Below are 19815 nucleotides of genomic sequence, written 5' to 3' on the forward strand. Positions count from 1 at the left end.
AGCATTAAGTGGAGACTCGCATGTGTGAATGGTCCATCACAAATTAATCAACACGGGGAGCCTTTTTTACCATGCGAGATCAGCTGAAATGCAATAGCGTTCAGCGCTTCTATTGTTTACCACCCACTATAAACTGTCCCGTTTTAACCCGTTGAGGTTGAGTTAAAGCCAAAGAAAGGACTAAAGGAAGACCATCAGGCCTATTGTTTACAACCTGTACATTCTGCCTTCATTTTTCCAACTCTCTCAAAGCCAGTAGTTCAGCCGTCTTGGGCTCATCAGCCCATAACTTTAGATTCCCTTTCAAATGCACTGAGGCCATTAGACTTCTGGAGAAAAGTCAGATTTAAATACATTTATCTTAATAAATGGAAAAGCAAGTGTTGCTTAAAGCAAATATTCAGTGCATGCAATGTTGACATCAAATTTATTTGCAGGACTTAAAAGCTGGCCTTACTTAAATCTGTTTCAGCCCTGGATCAAATGAATTTGGTTGTCCCAACCTGGCCCCCAGTGAATCAAAGTCTACATCACCAACTCACAGTGTCATTTGTCACAATTGGCAGTATCTGCTCATGAGAAAATTATTAGAGGAGAGAAGCTGTGGAGTGAGCTGGAGATGCATTAGCAACAGAGCTGAATGAGAAAGCATGCACAACGTTTGCCCTTCTTGGTCTAGCAGGACTCACTCCATTTGACTCTCGTTTTTCATAAGGCCCAATAAATATCAAGTTAACGGCGGGAATGAGTTTGAGCTCATTTAATTCTGTGCTTCTGTTTTGCTGTTCATGCTCGGCCCTCTTTGCAAAAGGCTCGGGTTTCTACAGCCATTGTCATGTTCTTTCTCACCCGTCCAAAAATATTGTGAAAGTGGTTTTTACATATTAAATGTTAAAAAACAACAACAACCCAAAATTGCACACAACAAAGAAATGGTTCAAAGAGCAATTTTAAGAGAGGATTACTAAGCTGGTGATGGCTACAAGAAAAATAAAGATTTTTTTTTTTTGTAAAAGTTGGTTTGCTTGCTTCTTAACTCGCTAATTAAAAAAAAAAAACATGAAACAGAAGGGAAGTGAGTTTGAAGGGGATGTACATTGCCCAGATCTACAAATCTTGTCCTGTGTGGAAGGCAAAAGAGCAGAAAACCAAGTATTTTACCACATACCTGACCTACAGCTCATTCATCTTCTATTATTTGGGCCACAGTGTAGGTGGATCCCTTCAGTAAATATTATTTTTTCCTTTTTTATATTTGAGAATATAGGCTGCATTCTTCAATTGTGATAACATATTTGTCCCACAAAATATTTTGGCCATGCTTTTTGGCCACAATTGCATGGTGCAGAAAAAAGTGGGGTTCCCTAATTCTTTCCATGCGTGGTAGAGTGATAAATTTTCTTCATCATGTTGGTGAGGTGTGTGTGGGGAGAATCACGACACTGTGCTTGCGCCGGAATAATTTGTTATTATAATAATGTGCTGCCAGGTTGATTCTGATTTATGGCAACTCTCCCAACATTTTCTAAGTATAAAGTAGTTTGAAATCCTAATCTTGAGCTCATTGTAGGAAAGGAGGGATATAAGTGCAACAAATCAATGAATACTTTATATTTATAAGTATTTATTTAAGGCCCAATAATTCCAGTGGAACTGGTTTTCCAGCTGAGGACTCCAACCTTAGGGACTGGTTCAGAAAATCCTTTTTGCCTATGTATGAAAGAGCATTAAACACCAAATGTGTTGAGGGTTGAGGTAATGTTGCCAACCTTTCAACTTCCTTCTAGAGTTGTGGCTGTAATACAGGTTTAACCTGAAGAATTCAGCAGCTGGTATGGTCCACACTGCCAAAAAAAAAGCTCAGAATGGGGGAACATGTGGATCAGTTGACAGTTTTATTCTTAAGGCCTGAAGTGGACTGATGTATCCTGGAAAGAGGGCAGATCTTGCACACAAATCACCCCAAGCAATCCATCAGTGTTACCTCAATGTCATGCATATTTACTTAGAGGTACATCCAGCTGAGTTGTATAGCACTTGCTTCCAAATAAATGTGCATAGGATTGCAGCCTTGATTTTATGACCATGCAATAAATTTAACGACTGAGAGACTGAGCCTTAAAGATAGTCCCTGAGTCTTTGTCTACAAAGTGGCATGTAAATTGTTTGAGTAAGTCAGCTTAGTTTATAATGCTGAATCCCCCCAAAACGATGGGTTAGCTTCTGATAACCCCTCCCACAAACTGTAACTTTGATCTTTAAAGGTGTGTTGTTCTGATTGCTGCCTTCTAAACTCATTTACTTTAGGCACTGGATCCACTCAGCAATGGATGCTTACTGGACGTGGGTGAGGGTAGCACTGTTAACATCAATTCTTAAAAATCTCACATACCTCTGAAACCCTTCTTGGGTCATCATAAGTCAGAACTGACAACATAACACGCATACTTGATATAAGCTCGGCTTGTTTGAGTAGCTGCAATTGGGTGTTAAAACCCACCTCTCTTGCTGAGGCCATAGCTCTGTACACCTAGCATGTCGTTGCCTTCTATTTTCCGTGGCTATGTGCTATCTGTAACATGGAATACCCAACTTTTGTTTTTGTTTACTTTAGACAATGTACAGGATGCTTGAGAAAACATGCAGAAGCCTGGTAGGAAAGCTATGTCTGATTTCCCTTTTGATTTGTGCAGGTTTGAATTAAATAGGAGCAGATCATAAAAAGTCTGCCATATCACAGTGTTTCCTTCCCTTTAAAAAGAAAACCTCTCCTCCCCAAAAAAAAAGAGGAAAGAAAAAAGGCTTTTCGGTGTACGTGTTAAGGCAGCATTTTTCTTTGCAAGACCTTGCTGTGAAGTTCTAATATGTCACCATTCAAATGTCAGCAGGCTGTTGGAAAGGAAGCTAATAACTTAAACCTTCGAGAGCTGCCAACAAAAGAGGTAATTCAGATTGTGGAGAGAATGCCATTGTGTTCTTAGTGGAAATAGATTTCCAGAATGAAACATGCTACTTGGAAGCATTTATCTTTTGTACATGAGGAAAGGGAAAGGGGACAAATATATATTATAAACCCCAAAGATGGTTTAGCTAAGATAGCTATAAGGGAGGAAAAGGGAGTTGACAGAAGTGGGAGTGGAAACTCCAGCAGTCTCTATTCTCTCCTTTTATTGAGTAAGCAAAGAGTCACCAGTAGCAGCTTACACATTTTATGATTAATTGTTTCTTTCCTTAGACTTTTTGTCCTTGGAGAAGCAGCCTCAACGTTGCTTTGGCCTGTCCTCTAGTAATCACATGTGAGCATGAACATTCCTACCTATTCTGACATCACATTATATGACTTGCCATCTTCACATGAGCTACTGCTACAGCAACAACCCTGAATTTCTAAGGGAAGAGTGAGAAAGAAGCAGAAAAATGTGGAGAAACCCATTAAGATACTGGTAGATTTTCCCCCTAACTCATAGTTGTGGTCAAGAGTATTCTGAGAAAATAAACAATTGGGTTTTAGAGCCACCTACTGGAACTTTGTAAGAACTGACTACATGCTAGGAGAATTCTTTCAAGTAATGTGGATTTTTGCCATTGCGTGGGTGATAGAAGATTATGTCTTTCACCCTGTCTTTGAGAGCTTCCTCTGAGCTAGAAAATAAAACTTTTGCTTCTTCATACTTGGCTTTCCCTATCTGCTATTGGATCCTCTTAGTGTTGTAACTTTTTCAAACTTATTTTTTTTTTTTAAAAAAAAGGCTTATTTTGCATTGAATTCCATAACACAGAACCAATGCTATTTGAAATGACTTTGTTTTCAGAAATAAATAGCCAAGTTCCAGGCACAACTTAAAATGGATCTGCATTTTTTAAGACCATACCCACGGAAATAGTTCTACATAATGCAGTTTCTAGGTGAAGCAACAAGGGAGAGTGATGGCAAAATTAAAGGGAGAAATTGAGGATGGAGAAAAGACAGAATAATTTGGTGACTTAAATGCTAACACATTTATTTCAATGTGAGCTTTCATGGACCGAAGTCCACTTCTTCACACAGAGGTCTTGTGACTGGTGGCTAGGTTTTGATCCACAAAAAGTCACACAGCAGTAGATAAATGTTAAATGTAAAATGCTACAAAAGTAGAGTTGGTTTCTTTTTATAAAGGCAATCTCTTGTGGGTGTGCAGTGATCACAGATGTTGGTTTTCTTCTTCAATATTATGGCCTGCAGTAACCAAAAACCCATTGTGTAGATTACAATGACACAACATCTTAATACTTTATACCTAGGAAACCCTGGCTGGGGTCACCATAAATTGGAATCAACTCGACAGCAATTATTAGTGTTATTAACTTTACCAGCAGAAGGGAAATTGCTGGTACTGTATTTGAAGAGTTCTTGCTTCAGTCCCAGGGCTCACATGACTCACATGCAATTCATGTGAGCCTTGGGATCAAAGCAAGAACTCCTTTATTGGCAGAAATCTCAGCCTGCATGTGATATCTCACTGCTTATGCTAGCGTAAATCAGCCAAGAGGATTTTGGCCCTTCCTAGTAACATAAGTTTTGCTGCTCTTTTTCTTTGGTTTTCTTAAAAGGGCATATTTGTCCAGGCCACCTTTTCTTTTAGATTCACCACAGTTTCTGCATTTATCATGTGGTATAAATGATACTTTGATGTCACATGGAGCTGCTGCTTAGGCAGGTTTTCCTTTTCATGTACAGTGTCAAGATTGCAGTAGCTACCATGGCTGTCAATTGGGAGTTTATTGATGTAAAACTGTGCAGGAAATTCTATGGTTTAGCCTAATGTGGCTGCTCTTAGATGAAAGTTAGATCAGCATAACTTGTTGGTGTCCTGTATTCTATGGTTTTTTATAGAAGGGAGTTTTCCCCAGCTTGTCAGTATGACCATTTTGGGAATATTCTTGAGTTGCTGAGTCTGTGTTATTTGTTATTACCACTTTAAACTAAATTGCTGCAGGGACGTGAGACTTAATCTTGGGGAAAGATAAGATCCAGACTAATCTGGATTTTATCCGCTTACTATCTGAACCACACCATGTGAGACGTTTCCTTTTGTTTTGGTACAGAACAGGAATGGGAAAACAGTGATTCCTGCAGATGGGCTCCAACTCCTATCAGAACTGTTAGTTACCTCTCACACTCTTGGCTCTTTAAAAAGACACAGATATGGAAGGACTGATAATGTGCACATTTATTAAATGTAACTAGTTAATAAATTGTTATCTCTAGGGTTGCCATATGACCTGTTTCGCCAGGTTTCTCCTGGATTTTAAGGGTGCCACTTGCTGGCTGTTTGGACCATCATGTGGTTAAGGGTCGTAGTGTCTAGTTCTTATAGACCAGAAGATATAAGGCAAAACATGCAGTCACTGAATCCATCATTTGGGAATAGATAGCCTTTCTGTGTAATTACCCACTGAGAGAAGCCATCTACAGTTTTACAGACTCTCATACAGATGTAAATCAGGTATATGTTGCAATTATCCTTTTGCAAACAGTTGAAATCCTTTTGCAAGAATCTGTTTTGAGAGCTGCTTACTTTTATTTATTTATTTATTTTTTGCACAGGCAACTCTGAAAACAGATTTCTACATAGAAAACAGTGCACCGAAAGCATAGGAATGAATGCTGGCTGGGGGATCATGGGAGTGCCATTCAACAATGGTGTCTTGTACTCTAAGCTCTTATGCTGGTGCATCTTTCTGCATGTTCTCCATTCTCAGGGGGTTGGACATGATGACCCCTGAGATCCCTTCCAGCTCTGCTATTCAACATGTTTATGAATCTATGACTATGTGGACTTCCAGAAAACACTGTGTTCTGATTTATTTCTCACATGCTTCTGGGAGCTTAGGTAGGCTGCTCTGAGGAAGGGTACCATCAGCCAAGGGGAAGAAATAAGGAATAGATGGGGGGGTTATAAACCATTAGAACATTTTGCTTGCTTGCTTGCTTGCTTGCTGCTGTTGTTGCTGCTGCTGCTGCCGCTGCTGCTGCTGCTGTTGTTTTCCAGAAATAGAATAAGGATGAAACTACCAAGTTCTGTGTGAAGAATGAATTCTACATATATTTTGTCAATATCGCTTTTTGCACTGCTTCCTCAGCTATATTGGCTACCAAATTAAATGAAGATATATATATGTGTGTGTGTGTGTTATTTACAAGGAAGCAGAGATTACCAGAGTTACTTTCTACAACTTCCAGAAGCTCCATCTGGCTGCGTGACTGAGGGATTCCAGATGATGTAGTCCAAAATGTAAATTCTCCAGCTCTGCTATGAATCTCATTCCCAGTACAGCGTAGCAGTGAAACAAAACCCCAGCTAGCAGGAGTGGAGGTTTAGAAAGCAGGAGGCATGCTGGATTGGCACTTGCTCTTGTGTGTAAAGTGAACTATTATGAACAAAGTTAAAGCAGGATACTTTCTAATTATAATACAAATATTTAGTCTGTATCTTGTAGGAAAAGGACACCTTGGTTTTCTCACTGATTTAGGCAGCTTGTCCTCACTTTCTTGTCTAGCAAATCAAATGACAGTACGTCATGTGGGGGTTCCTGCGGTATTTTCTCAAGGATTTGTGTGGTTGTTTTGGCCAGCAGCAAATAGACAGCAAAAAATTACAGCCGTCTTCTCAGAATATCACAGAAAGGCCAATACATGTGGGGAAATCTAATTATTTATTTACATGCATCATCGATCGATCTATCGATCGATCTACTTTAGGTGGCTCTCTCCACCCTGTTTTATTCCAAACAATAACCCTGCAAGGTAGCTTTGGCTGAGAAGTGGTGATGCAACAGCTACTCTTATGCTACACTGGCTCCCTCAGATCAGTGGTTACTGTTTTAAATTTGGCAAATTTAAAACAGACTGGATTTTAAAATGCAACAATTAATGTATTTAATCTGCACAGTAAAAACCTCTGCTAATTAGCATATGATGTAATTTGCATGTTATCCAGTCCCATTGGATAACATGCAAATTACATTATATGCTAATTAGCAGAGGTTTTTACTATGCAGATTAAATGGGACTGCCTGAATTTGGAGAACTGGAATATAGTGCTCCAATGTAATTCAAAGTGTGTTTTAATTTATTTATTTTTAAAGTGTTTAAATTGTTTTTTTACCCATATCATGCAAGATGAAGAGGGTTATATATATTAAAATACACACATATTTTGGATGCAGATTGGAATCTCACTTTATGGTTTGCTTGGAACAAATTTCCTCCGTGGAATTACGACTTGGAACTGGTGGGACTAGAGGAAAGTTTGAGCCTTGTATGTAATTGTCTTTAAGCCCTAGAGTCTAAGGTGTACGTGAAATACATCTGAATATATATATATATATCCCCAGTGCCATTAGAATTAGTAAGGAAGTGTATTTTTCAAAGAATTGTCTGAACAGCCCATAATACAGGATTATTTTAGAACGGTCAGCAAACATAAATAGTGCCATGTTTATCACACAGCGTATTCTTGAACAGATTTTTTTAAAATCTATGTACTGACTTCAGTGTAGTGACCATGTGAATATGTGAAGCTGTCTTTGAATCTGACCACTGCTACATCCAACTAGAATTAATTAGCTACAACTCTTTGTATTGTCAGCAAGGGATCTTTCTCAGCTTTATTGCCTGTAATTTTTTTTTTAGTTCAATGTGTCATAGATGAAATGCATGTATTCTATGACCTCTACCTCTGAACACATAACTTGACATGCCAAATTTTGGAAGAGTAACTTTTAGGACTAGAACTCCCCAACCAGCACAATTACTCAAAACAGACAAAACTAGAGAATATCATTTTTGGTATGACTTCCCCCTTCAGAAAATGGCTTCTTGGTTACTGTGTACTTCTTGACATTTGTTTGCTCTTCTGTTTTGCAGATATATTACAGAGTCGTGAGAGACATTGAAGCTGGAGAAGAGCTCCTTCTGTTCATGAAGACTGACGAATATTTACATGAAACAATGGCTCCAGATATTCACGGTTAGCAATTTTTATAGCATATTGTCAAAACACAAGATGTACCCTGACAGTGCATGCTTAGGGCAACTTTGTTCTCCTTCATCGGTAGAAGCCTTCTGACACTAATGACCTATTTGCCTTGCAGAGGAGCGTCAGTATCGCTGTGAAGACTGTGACCAGCTGTTTGAATCCAAAGCAGAACTGGTAGACCATCAGAAATTTCCATGCAGTACACCTCACTCAGCTTTTTCAATGCTGGATGAAGAATTTCAGCCAAAGCTTGACAAAGAGAATGAACTCCACGATTTGCATGACATTCAAGAGTGCAAAGAATGTGATCAAGTGTTCTCAGATGTGCAGAGGTATGGTCAAGGTATTATAAAAAGTAATTGAAGTAAAGGTTGGGTTTTCAAAGAATAGCAACATTCCAGATCAATCCTGTTGTAACAAGAAACGTTTTGTGCAAAAATACCCACATCCCTTTGCATCTTTCATGATTTGTCAGCTGAAGAACTAAAGCCTTTATATATATTGTTCATTGGTGACTTGTGGCTTGAAAATAATAATTACAGTTTTCAATAAGATAATACTGATCAACTCAAATAATAAAATCTTAACAACAGCTAAGGAGCAATAGCATAATTGTCTGTAGTTTTCACTTCAGAATTTCCAAAGCTTTCTGATTTTGTTAAATTTATGTCTGCTGAAAGACGGCAGTGTTGATGCGGTTCTAATTTTTTAGGAGGAGATCTCTAGAATGATGGTCCTGCTACGAAAAAGGATCTGGTCCTTGCAGTAGCTAATCTGGACTACACGTAAAGTGGAAATGAAAGCGAGTCTCATCAGATATCTTTATAGGCTGGGAATAATTTATACAGGAGGAGATGTTCTTCTCTCTATGAGAATATGCTCTGCACACAACAGATTCCAGATTAAATCCTTGGCATTTCGAGGTTAATTGTGGACAGCCCCTTCTCTGAAAACTGGAGTGCTATTACTGTAGTAGTCAGGCCTAGATGCCTCTATGTTGATGCCGTTGACGTTAAGTAATGCCAGGAAAAAATGTCAAGAGCTACAAAAATAACAAAGCAGAATTCCAGAGGTTAGGAAGAGTGTCCTTTCCCTCCTCAGAAGCCTTCTGAGGTAATTTTTTTAAAAAAGGTAATATATACAGGATTCAGAATTCTGCTTTTTTAAGATTCAGACTTCATGGTATAGAATCATGTTGCTTTTGGAAATGTAGAATATATACAAGCCTACCCATTGCCCTTATGTATTAAATGTAGACCAGTTACACTATTTAAGAAACCTTAACCAATGAATCGTGTCTCGTTTAGTCAATTAATTGAATAATCAACGGAGGAGGAGGAAGAGGAGGGAGAAGCAGACACTAACAGCACTTTTCATCCTTGAAAAGCTGCTTGTCTGCTACAGGATATCCACCGACATATTTTGTATGTCTTCTGCTTGTGCCAGCAGATGTCTGGCACAAGCATTTACCATACAGAAACAGGTCTGAAGTAACAAGGAAACAACTTCTCCACACTATGAATTGCTGTGTCGAGTATCCGTGTTAAAGAAATGTGTATTAATATGTACTCATTATAATTACAAATATGAAATCGTTTTGAAAGCCATCACGTGAAAATAACCTAGAACTGAATGTGTGTTCCCACAAACCCACAAATCAGTCTACACAATATATAGCCTGCAGCCATTCCCTAAATTGTTTCCCAGTAGTGGCATGGGAGAGTTTCGCCAGAGGACCCTCACCTTAGTGCTGTTCAAGAAAGAGCCTCCAAATTGAAGTCCTTACCCTGCCAGGTCCACCCACCCACCCTCTCCAGTCTCCCTGCTTTTCTGTCATGGCAAGGAAGCATTAACAGCCAAAGCTGAAACTGCTTTACATGTTCCTTAAAGGAATGCATCACCTCACACCCAGGGCACTTGTCTGCTCCTGTATGTCGGCTCCCCTTGTGGCTGCAGACTGTGAAACTCACATAGGCCAGCTAATCCTTTTATGTATTGCTATGAATGTACAATAGGTGAGCTGCCCATACAGCTGTGCCACAACCACTGCACTACAAAGGATATTGTTAGCTACAAGAGCAGACAGAAATGGAAGAGGCCAAAAATTAACGGAGGATATGTTACTCAGTTGACAGGGCATACAGTGGACCCTTGACTTACAGACGGCTTGACTTACAGACTTTTTGAGTTACAGACTTCTCTGGCCGCAAAATTTAGGTTTGACTTGCAGCCTGAGAATTGACTTACAGACCAGAAAAAAACTAAAATGGAACAAAAATGTCCTGTTATGGGATTAATCAGTTTTCAATGCACTGTAGGTCAATGGAGACTTGACCTACAGACTTTTTGACTTGAGAACCGCCTTCCAATACGGATTAAGTTCTCAAGTCAAGACCCCACTGTAAAATAAATAAGATTGTGTATATTGCTATTTTTAACCACCGTTACTATGTAAACTGCTTAAAATCCAAGTAAATCAGGAGGAGAGTGTCTGATTTTGGGAGCTGATGCACAGGGATAATCAGGATCATTTCCTGGGTAATGAACTGAGAATATCTGGTTTTTACCAGCTGCCATACCCCTCACAACAGAAATGCCACCTGGAGGAAAGCTATTTGGACTTTAGAGAACAGGTGGATAACAACTGAATGTCTTGTGCTTAAAACTCTTCTTTGGAGAAGGCCTGCTGAGGGTACTGAAAGCTCAGAGCGGAAAGCTACGCAAATTATCAGTGGAACAAAAATAATAAATTGCTCTATTGTACTGAGAAAGAGAGGATGAAGAATGAGAAGCAAGGCAGCACTGGTGAAAAACATTTAAATTATTTAAAAGCGAATGCAAGACAGGCAGATTTCAAGGCATAAGAAAAGAGGAAAAATGTTCTTCTTCAGAAAAAAGTCCAGGTGGCCCTTGGAATGACAGCCACATATACTGGCTTGTGGACATATGTAATTAATAAGCAACCCCCCCCCCAAGTACCATTTTAAATTTGTGTGGCACAATAATAAGGAGAACATAACAGTAAATGACACATGAAATATTATGAAAGAAAACAACTGTAATATTAAATAAGTAGAGGATCATGACTCATACGGAGCTAAATGAAACAGCGACAGATCAGAATCTAGAGCCTAGAGCTGGTGCAAAAGAAAAAAATCTTTGTTCCCGGCTTTGAAATATTGCTTAACCTATGTTTCAGCCCAAAGTCTTTTAGAGCAGCTAATAATAATTAAAAGGATAATAAAACATAAGTTTAAAAGATTAAAAAAAACCCAACCTAGGTCAGCCAGAGATATGCCAATATTAAGCCAAGTTACAATCCAGTCTGAAAAGCTGAAATAAAACAAACACTAGGAGACTTGCTGCCAAAAACCTACTAAGCTCTCTTGGGTTCACTGAGTTGAGGGCTGGTGGTGGTGGTGGACATGGCTGTAAAAAAATCACACGATGTTCGACTTGTTCAGTTCCAGATGTTTGATCTGCAATTCCCACCAGCTCTAGCCAGCAGGGTCAATAGTAGTCAACAATATCTTCTGCAAAGGGCCTTATCACGTGATAAAAACATTCATGTGCAAGTTTCTACTGAGAATTGGGGACACGTGTTTATACTTCTTGTGAGACGTGTGGACACATTTTCAATCCAGGAATGTCAGGAACAGTTAAATTTTTCAAGTATTTTGGGGATATTGTACTGATCTTAAGACCTGCTAATGGAGATGGGGGGGAATGTTATATTCCGTACACTAAAACAATGGACAGAGGAGACTCTAAGGGTGAAAACACATGCATTCTCTACACACATAAAATAGCCTATCAACCTGTTTATTTATTTATATTTATTTATTTGATTTATATCCCGCCCATCCGATAAATCTATACCACTCTGTTTGCAAAAGGACGGAGAAGAGATTCTAAGCGTGCCAAAGATATGCATATACATAGAATGCACACAAAATTACGTTTGCACATGAAACCACCCCATAATATCCAGCTGTTAGACTAAAAACAAACAAAATTAAAATGAAATTGATACAATAAATATCAATCTATTTCAATCAAATGTAGCTTAATATTTTTGAAAAGAAGATATTGTAAGGATAACATTAAAAATGATTTTTTTTAAAAAAATATTATTCCTCTCACATTCTTAGAATTTCCTCCCCCTGCCCTTTTTATTTTGTTACAGATCCCAAAACCTTTCTCTCTCTCTCTCTCCTCTCATTTTCTCCATCTCACTTCTGGATTTTAGTCTGGGCAATATATTTTATTTATTTTAAAAACAATTTTATAAACCACTTTATGAAATTAGAGCAACTTATATTTGTAGGGTTACGTATTGTACAGTACTATTGATGATTCCTGATAATGATCTGAGCTAAAATTTATCATTCTTTATCTTAATTACTTGGTAATGCCAGAGAAAAATCTTCATATTTCTGTTCATTTTCATTGCCAAGGTTTTCATTGGGCCTCTTGTGTTGTTACAGCTTAGAAAAGCACATGCTCTCTCACACTGAAGAGAGGGAGTACAAGTGTGACCAATGTCCAAAGGCCTTTAACTGGAAATCCAACTTGATACGCCATCAGATGTCACATGACAGTGGGAAGCACTATGAATGCGAAAACTGTGCCAAGGTACAGTGAATTTGTAGGGTGTCTGGGTTTATTTATATATTTCATGACATCTGAAATCTCATTTTGAGTACCTTAGTACAGACTTTAATACAGTACTGAAATATATGATCAGCAGACTTGCATGGTGTGTCTTCTGAGCTCTTAATCACTTTGATCTACAGGTAAGTTTTCAAATTTGTGCCCTTTCTCATCTACAAATAATTCTCTGCACTTACGAGATGCTTAGGATAAGGTTTAAGTTGTAGCTTTCTCCTTGACTTGCTAATTATGTGTATCCAGAAGGATGTTTGGAGATTTTTAAAAAATGTTGAAGAGCATTCCAACATTTGACTCTTTCACCTGTAGCCTGAATTGGCATGGTTCGGATATATCCCATGAGTCAGCTGATAGTGATATCTAGCTTAGCGATGGTAAAGAGAAAGGACACATGAGGCCATAATAGAACTGTACGAAGGCTGGGATTGGTAGAAGGTCTATTGCTTGTTTTTAGGGTGTGTGGTTTGTTCTAGAACTCTGAAAAAATTCCTGGGCTCAGAACTCTCTTGTTTAGAGTGCATGGTTTTACACCAAGCACCAGGTCGTAGATCCCTGAATTCTAGTGAAAAGATCCAGCAAGCCTGAAAGCTGCCTCCCTCAAAGCAGTGAGACTGCAGCATGACATAGCACTTAGCACACCACCTGGGAAATGCTGCAGTGCAAATGCCAGGACTACACGTGTGGATGTTGAAACTAGGATTTAGGGCTTATTGACATACTGTACTATTGCATTTTGTGGTAAGGAAGTGAATTTATGTAATGACGTTTGATTACTCGGAATGCTTGGATATTATTATAAAAAGAAGCCCAAGATCCTCTGATACATTCTAAATCCGGGAGCATATTCTGCACAAAAATCTGCATGAATTGTAGGCAGTGAACAGCCTTGTTTATAAGATACCATGTTATGGTTTCGTTTTCTCTGAAATACACAAAAACTCACATCTGTTAGTAGGAGATTATGTTGTCATTCTAAATGTACATATAAGTGAATAAGTGCCACTGAACTCAGTGGGATTTACTTCTGAGTAAATACACAGAGGGTTGCTTTGTATACTAATCCTTTGTAAGTGTTACTATGTACTGGTAACATTCCAGTTGTTTTAGAAAGATATTTGAAAATTGCTTTACATAAAGCTTGCCGAGTCTTAGACCATGAAGGCTAGCCAAACCAATGAAATTATAGTAGCAGGTGGGGGAGTTTCTAGAGCACAATAACTTCAAGAGACCATTCCTCCAACCCCATCTTCCAATTTCTCCACTTAACAAAGAAGAGAGGGATGAGCTATGAAAGTAATTCAATGCTTATGAGGGAGGGAGGGATGGGTGGTATTATTTGTGGATGTATCTGGCTGTTGGTACTTAGAAGAAGGTGGGAATCCCGGTTTCAGAAAGGAATGGAAAATACCCGTATTTTTCGCTCCATAAGACGCACCTTTCCATAAGACGCACCAATTTTTTAGGAGAAGAAAACAGGATAATATAATCTGTTTTCTTCGCTCCATAAGACGCGCAAACTTTCTACCCCCCTGTTTTGTGGGAAAAAAGTGCGTCTTATGGTGCGAAAAATACGGTAAGTGAATATTGTAAAATAAAACAGAGCCATTTCATTAAACTGGCGAGGCTGAAGTCTAAGACAGTGACAAGTAACTGTAATTTACATAAGAGTCTTCCTACCTTTTCATTTTGTTATGCTGCAGAGGGCAGATATTTTACACAAACTTACTTTTTACATTTACTTTTGTGTTAAATACTGCCTTAATGAATCTACATGTGCCAAATCAGTATCTATCAACTCTGTAAATGGTTACAGCAGTTTGAAACCAGACTCACCCTTATGAATCCTGCGAAGAATCCGAGAGTTGTAGTTTTATGAAAGTTGATAGACAAGATCCTATCTTCATCACAGTAGAGTTTCCAAGATTTTTTTTTTTTTTTGGATGGAAGCCATGGCACTTAAACCAGTTGAGGAGTGCTCTGAATGTGGGCTGCAGTTATGTCCTAAAATTTGTGTCTTATATTTTCTGACTCACTGAAGTGAGTGAGCTCATATAAACCTTTCTTTTTTAAAATTAAAAAAAGAGGATTGTTTTCCTTCTCCCTAATTCCAAAGCTCTTATGCAATTGCTGGTGTGTATTCTTTCTGTCCTTGTTCATATGAAAGTGTCTTGTTTAATCAGTACTCATTTCCTAGCAGGTTTTCACGGACCCCAGCAACCTCCAGAGACATATTCGCTCACAGCATGTTGGGGCTCGTGCACATGCTTGTCCAGAGTGTGGTAAAACTTTTGCTACGTCTTCAGGCCTCAAACAGCACAAACATATCCACAGCAGTGTCAAGCCTTTTATATGTAAGTCTCCTGTTTAACCACTAAGCTTATGTGTCTCTGTTTTTGAGCATGATGTGTGCTCGGATGAACATGCTCACACTGACGTATCAGCTTTTACATTGAAACTTTTAGATGTAAAACTACTTGGCTTTTCCTAGGCAAGGATTTTGTCCTTCCTTAAAAGGACCAGCCACTGTGTTTGTCTAGAATTTATAGTCATCTATTGCACTGACAAGCTTTTTTCTGACTTCTGTTAACTGCAGCAATCCAGTGACCATTTAAAAAAAATATCTTCAATTTTATTCCATGCTTTAGGCAGATGAATTCTTGCTAGCATGATTTCTAGTCTAAAGACATTGTTCTTACCAGCTACATTTTCCTCAAGCAGATGCTGTATTTAACATTACAGAAGAATGTGAAATAAAATTCTGGGTATGACTTATGTCCCATTTTTTGCATATTTACCAAGGACTGAGTTCTATTCTATGGGCTTTTCAGCATCTATGTACATAACTGCTTTACCAGCTTATTTATAGAGACTAAGGCTATCCATTTTTAATACACATTAAAAACTGTGTTAATACACATTTTAATACACATTAAAAACACTGGGTGTTTTTAAAAGACCATTAAAAACTTGGCTATTTAGGCAGGCCTTCCCTCCAGTCAGCTAAGTCTTTTTACTTCTTCTTTCTTTATCCTACCCCATCTTGGTAATTTTTTTCTTAAATTAATTGTCTTAATTAATATAGTAACTGTATTTTTAATGATTATATATATATATATATTATATTGATTTTTATGTTGTAAGCCGCCCCGAGTAGACATGGTCTAGAGGGGCGGGGCATAAATTTATTAAATAAATAAATAAAATAAATAAATAGGCCATTTGTCTGATCCAGTGCGATTCTTAACATTTGCACTGTTCTAAGTATGCATTTGAGGCCATGATGCAATGGAGTTACACATGCCTTTAAAACTACCCATAATATTGAGTATGAAGGATATTCCACAACAGGCATGCAGCTGGGGTAGAAAATATTTGGTCTCTAGATGTTTGGAACTTCAGCTCCCAGATGGCACGGCAGTCAAAAACATATGGAGGGCATAGATTTTCTCCACCTTCCTTACAGCAATAGATATAGCTCTCTTTTTATTTCAGTTTTGTTCCTCCCCACTTTCCATGGTTGTGTTCATATATGCATCTTCCTCACACAATTTAACTTCTGTTCAGACATTCAGAAATAACTGCTCCCTGTAAATGTGATTCTTTGTGCTAAGAAACATGTATAGAAACATAACAGTAAAATAATCCATTTTGGTTTAGAAGAAGCTAGTGAATGGGCAGGTTGCTGAAAGTGGAACTTGACAATCAAAAGCCTTTAAAAATCACTCAGAAATATTGTACTTTTGTATTGTGTAACCTACTTTGCCTTTTTTTAAAAATTTCACCTGGCCTACCTGGAATGGTGACCGGCAAGTGGGAAGTGATTTGAACGGGACAGCAGGCAGGAGTAAGAGGAAGGGAAGTTCAGAAAGAAGTGGAGAGGATGGAAGCATGCCAATCTGAAGGGAAGGGATGCAGACATAGAGGAGCACTGAGCCACAATATGTGTTTTGCTCCTAAAAATGCCACCAGAATCAGCACCCCCATGGCAGTGTCTCATTTCTGCCACGATGATCATGGGAGTGACCCATGACATAATTTATTGCTACTGCTTCATGCTGTGATTGAGTATACTGAGTACATGATGGCTACTCTCCATGCAGTTAGAGCTCATAAACATTGTGGTAGGGAGGTGAGCATTCACCACAAGGATGTTATTCTTGGTTCACATATAGAACTGTTCTTAGAGGAGAGCACTCCCTGTATTTCTCCTGCTTGTTTCATTTTAGAAGTTTCCTGGTATCTGAGGCTCCCGGCCAATTCTGGAAAAACTTCTATAACCTCCTTTTATATTGTGTGCTCTGGCATACTTCTCTAGACCTAAGTTTAATTATGCTTTGAACCTTTTGTAAGTTTATTTATTTTTGCCTAATGTAGCCCCGGGAAGAAAAGAAGGACTACTGGTGGATGTGACTAATAAAGTGAAAGAAGATTCCACCAAATGAGATTTTTCCTTTAGCAAGCCACAGAAAACGTGGAATCGTTCCAGATGGTTGCTACTTTCCAGATAGGCTCAAAATACTTCTGGCCATTCATCCCTAACAGATGAGGAATTCTTTATAAATAAATCAAGTCTAGAATCTTTATTGACCTAACCATGTGTAAACCTTTCACTAGCTATCTTCATTGAGAATGAGGGCAGTCCTATCTTTATTGCTTAATTTTAATTAGCTGCTTTTAATGCATCTAAGTAGAAGTCAAGGCAGTGTAGTAGTTTATGAAATTAAACATGCCCATGAAAAGGTGAGGAGATCAACTGAGACCTTGCTGTTAGTAATCTTGGAGGCTTGTAATTGGGCCAGTTGAACTGTAGGTGGAAGTTGTGAAAGAGGGGAGTATTATACAGTTACATGGGAGAGTACCACAGCCTGGTTGCCTGAGAGCTGGTGGTTGTGGCAGGTCTGTTCATCTTTCCCTTCCCCGTCATCTTTAAAAGTCTTCGCTCTCCATAAACAGCAAAGTCTACCTCCTTACAAAACAGGGGTGGCCATCATGGAGGCCATGACAGTAGCCACCAGAGCTTGAAATTTTCCTTTTTGGACCACACCTCTCAGAAGTCTCTAGTCCACATGGCCATGTTGACTTGGGGTTTAAAAAAAAACCCCAGTGTTTTCAAGTTCTGAAAGGACTGTACAAAGTAAGTAATTGGATGGAGGAAAAGGATGAATGTGTGTGCTTCCATCCATGTGTACGGTTCTATGTATGCACTTTGTAGCTCTTGAATCTGTGTTGTTCATACATTATGACTCATTATCTGTTTTCACTATCCTTGTTTTGACTATCTTCCAGTTTCTCCTGCTACTCTTCACTACTAAGTGAACAATCCCACTTTTTTAAAAAAATATATATATATTATTCAAAAATTTTAATATATATGTTGGAAGCCACCCAGAGTAGTTGATTGACTAGATGGGCGGTAGAAATAAATAAATAAATAAATAAATAAATAAATAAATAAATAAATAAATAAATAAATAAATAAATAAATAAATAAATAAAAATGTAACAAACAACATTTAACAAAAAAAAGTGCACCCCATCACAGGGCCAATATGAATACTTCTGATATAATGATTATTCATCAACCCCCTATTCCCTCCAAAATTGTAATGTTTCTTATGTAGGCAATTGACCACCTTCTTTTATTAATACAACCTCTATAAAATCTCCCCATATATCATTTTTCTTTTTCTTTCTTTCTTTCTTTCTTTCTTTCTTTCTTTCTTTCTTTCTTTCTTTCTTTCTTTCTTTCTTTCTTTCTTTCTTTCTTTCTTTCTTTCTTCCTTTCTTTCTTTCTTTCTTCCTTCCTTTCTTCCTTCCTTTCTTTCTTTCTTTCTTTCTTTCTTTCTTTCTTTCTTTCTTTCTTTCTTTCTTTCTTTCTTTCTTTCTTCCTTCCTTCCTTCCTTCCTTCCTTCCTTCCTTCCTTCCTTCCTTCCTTTCTTTCTTTCTTTCTTTCTTTCTTTCTTTCTTTCTTTCTTTCTTTCTTTCTTTCTTTCTTTCTTTCTTTCTTTCTTCCTTTCTTCCTTCCTTCCTTCCTTTCTTTCTTTCTTTCTTTCTTTCTTTCTTTCTTTCTTTCTTTCTGTCTGTCTGTCTGTCTGTCTGTCTGTCTGTCTGTCTGTCTGTCTATCTGTCTATCTGTCTATCTGTCTATCTGTCTATTCTTATTCAGCAAGCTCTAACATAATATCACTTTTATAAACTTTTATAAACTCTAACATAATATCACATTTAATTTTCTCTAACATAATATCACTTTTCTCTAACATAATATCACATGTTAACTTACCATTGTTATACTCTAAATCTCATTATACCATTCAGTTATCTGAAATTCACACATTAGGTTCCTTTTTTGCTATAATTAATCTTCCTGCTGTTAATAAAAATGGAGATTAATTCTTTCTTCAACCCTTCACATTGCACATCATATAGGAGAGATCATAATGCAACTTTAGGGCAGGCTTCTATATTTAGACCCAATATTATATTCATCTCATTAAAGACCAGCTTCCAAAATTGCAATACCATTACACATTCCCACCACATATGCATGTACATACCCATTTGATTACATCTCCAACATAGTTTGGAGTAATTATTATCCATGCAATATAAACTCACCAGTGTTAAATACTGCCTCCAAACTATTTTATAAGAGGTTTCCTTTGTTCTTACTGATATTTTCTTTAAAATTCTCTTGCTCCATATATTTCTCCGTAGTTCCTCTTTTATTTATTCTCCCAAATCTGTTTCTTATGTTTGAAGAACTTTCTCTTGATCTTCCTCAATCATTAATGTAAAGATTATATCAGTTATTCCCTTCATTTGGTTTGTATCATCTTGCTTTTCGCTCTGTATTTTTTTCAAATGTTGTCATATCTCTGCAATTTCCAGTGTTTTTCATCCATTCTTTTGTCCATACATTTAACACAGTCAGATAAATCAATATAGTCTTTCTTCTTTAAAGACTTGCTTTATTTGTTCTCTACTATTCATCTCTACCCACTCTTTTAATCTACTGATTCTATTTTCTTTTAATCTCTTTTTCAAGTTCACTTTCAAATTCTCTGGAAAACTCTCTAGCTCTACAGTTGGGTGTATGGGGCAAATTATGGGACTTAATATT

At 37.7% G+C, this 19815-nt stretch overlaps 1 protein-coding gene across 14 annotated transcripts in view; it reads left to right on the top strand.

The window, feature by feature from the left end:
• Positions 1–19815, top strand: part of MECOM (MDS1 and EVI1 complex locus) — a 635199-nt gene that overhangs the window by 561324 nt on the left and 54060 nt on the right. For 7 of the 14 annotated variants that reach the window (XM_072996170.2, XM_072996172.2, XM_072996173.2 and 4 more), the window contains 4 exons: positions 7910–8012; positions 8137–8353; positions 12509–12656; positions 14887–15043. In XM_072996170.2, the coding sequence (XP_072852271.2) occupies positions 7910–8012; positions 8137–8353; positions 12509–12656; positions 14887–15043 (625 nt within the window). The remainder of the gene's footprint in view (positions 1–7909; positions 8013–8136; positions 8354–12508; positions 12657–14886; positions 15044–19815) is intronic. The other 7 variants (XM_072996171.2, XM_072996174.2, XM_072996176.2 and 4 more) reach the window with 1 other exon arrangement.

This window comes from Pogona vitticeps, chromosome 3 (assembly GCF_051106095.1).
Source record: "Pogona vitticeps strain Pit_001003342236 chromosome 3, PviZW2.1, whole genome shotgun sequence".
Classification (NCBI taxonomy): Eukaryota; Metazoa; Chordata; class Lepidosauria; order Squamata; family Agamidae; genus Pogona; species Pogona vitticeps.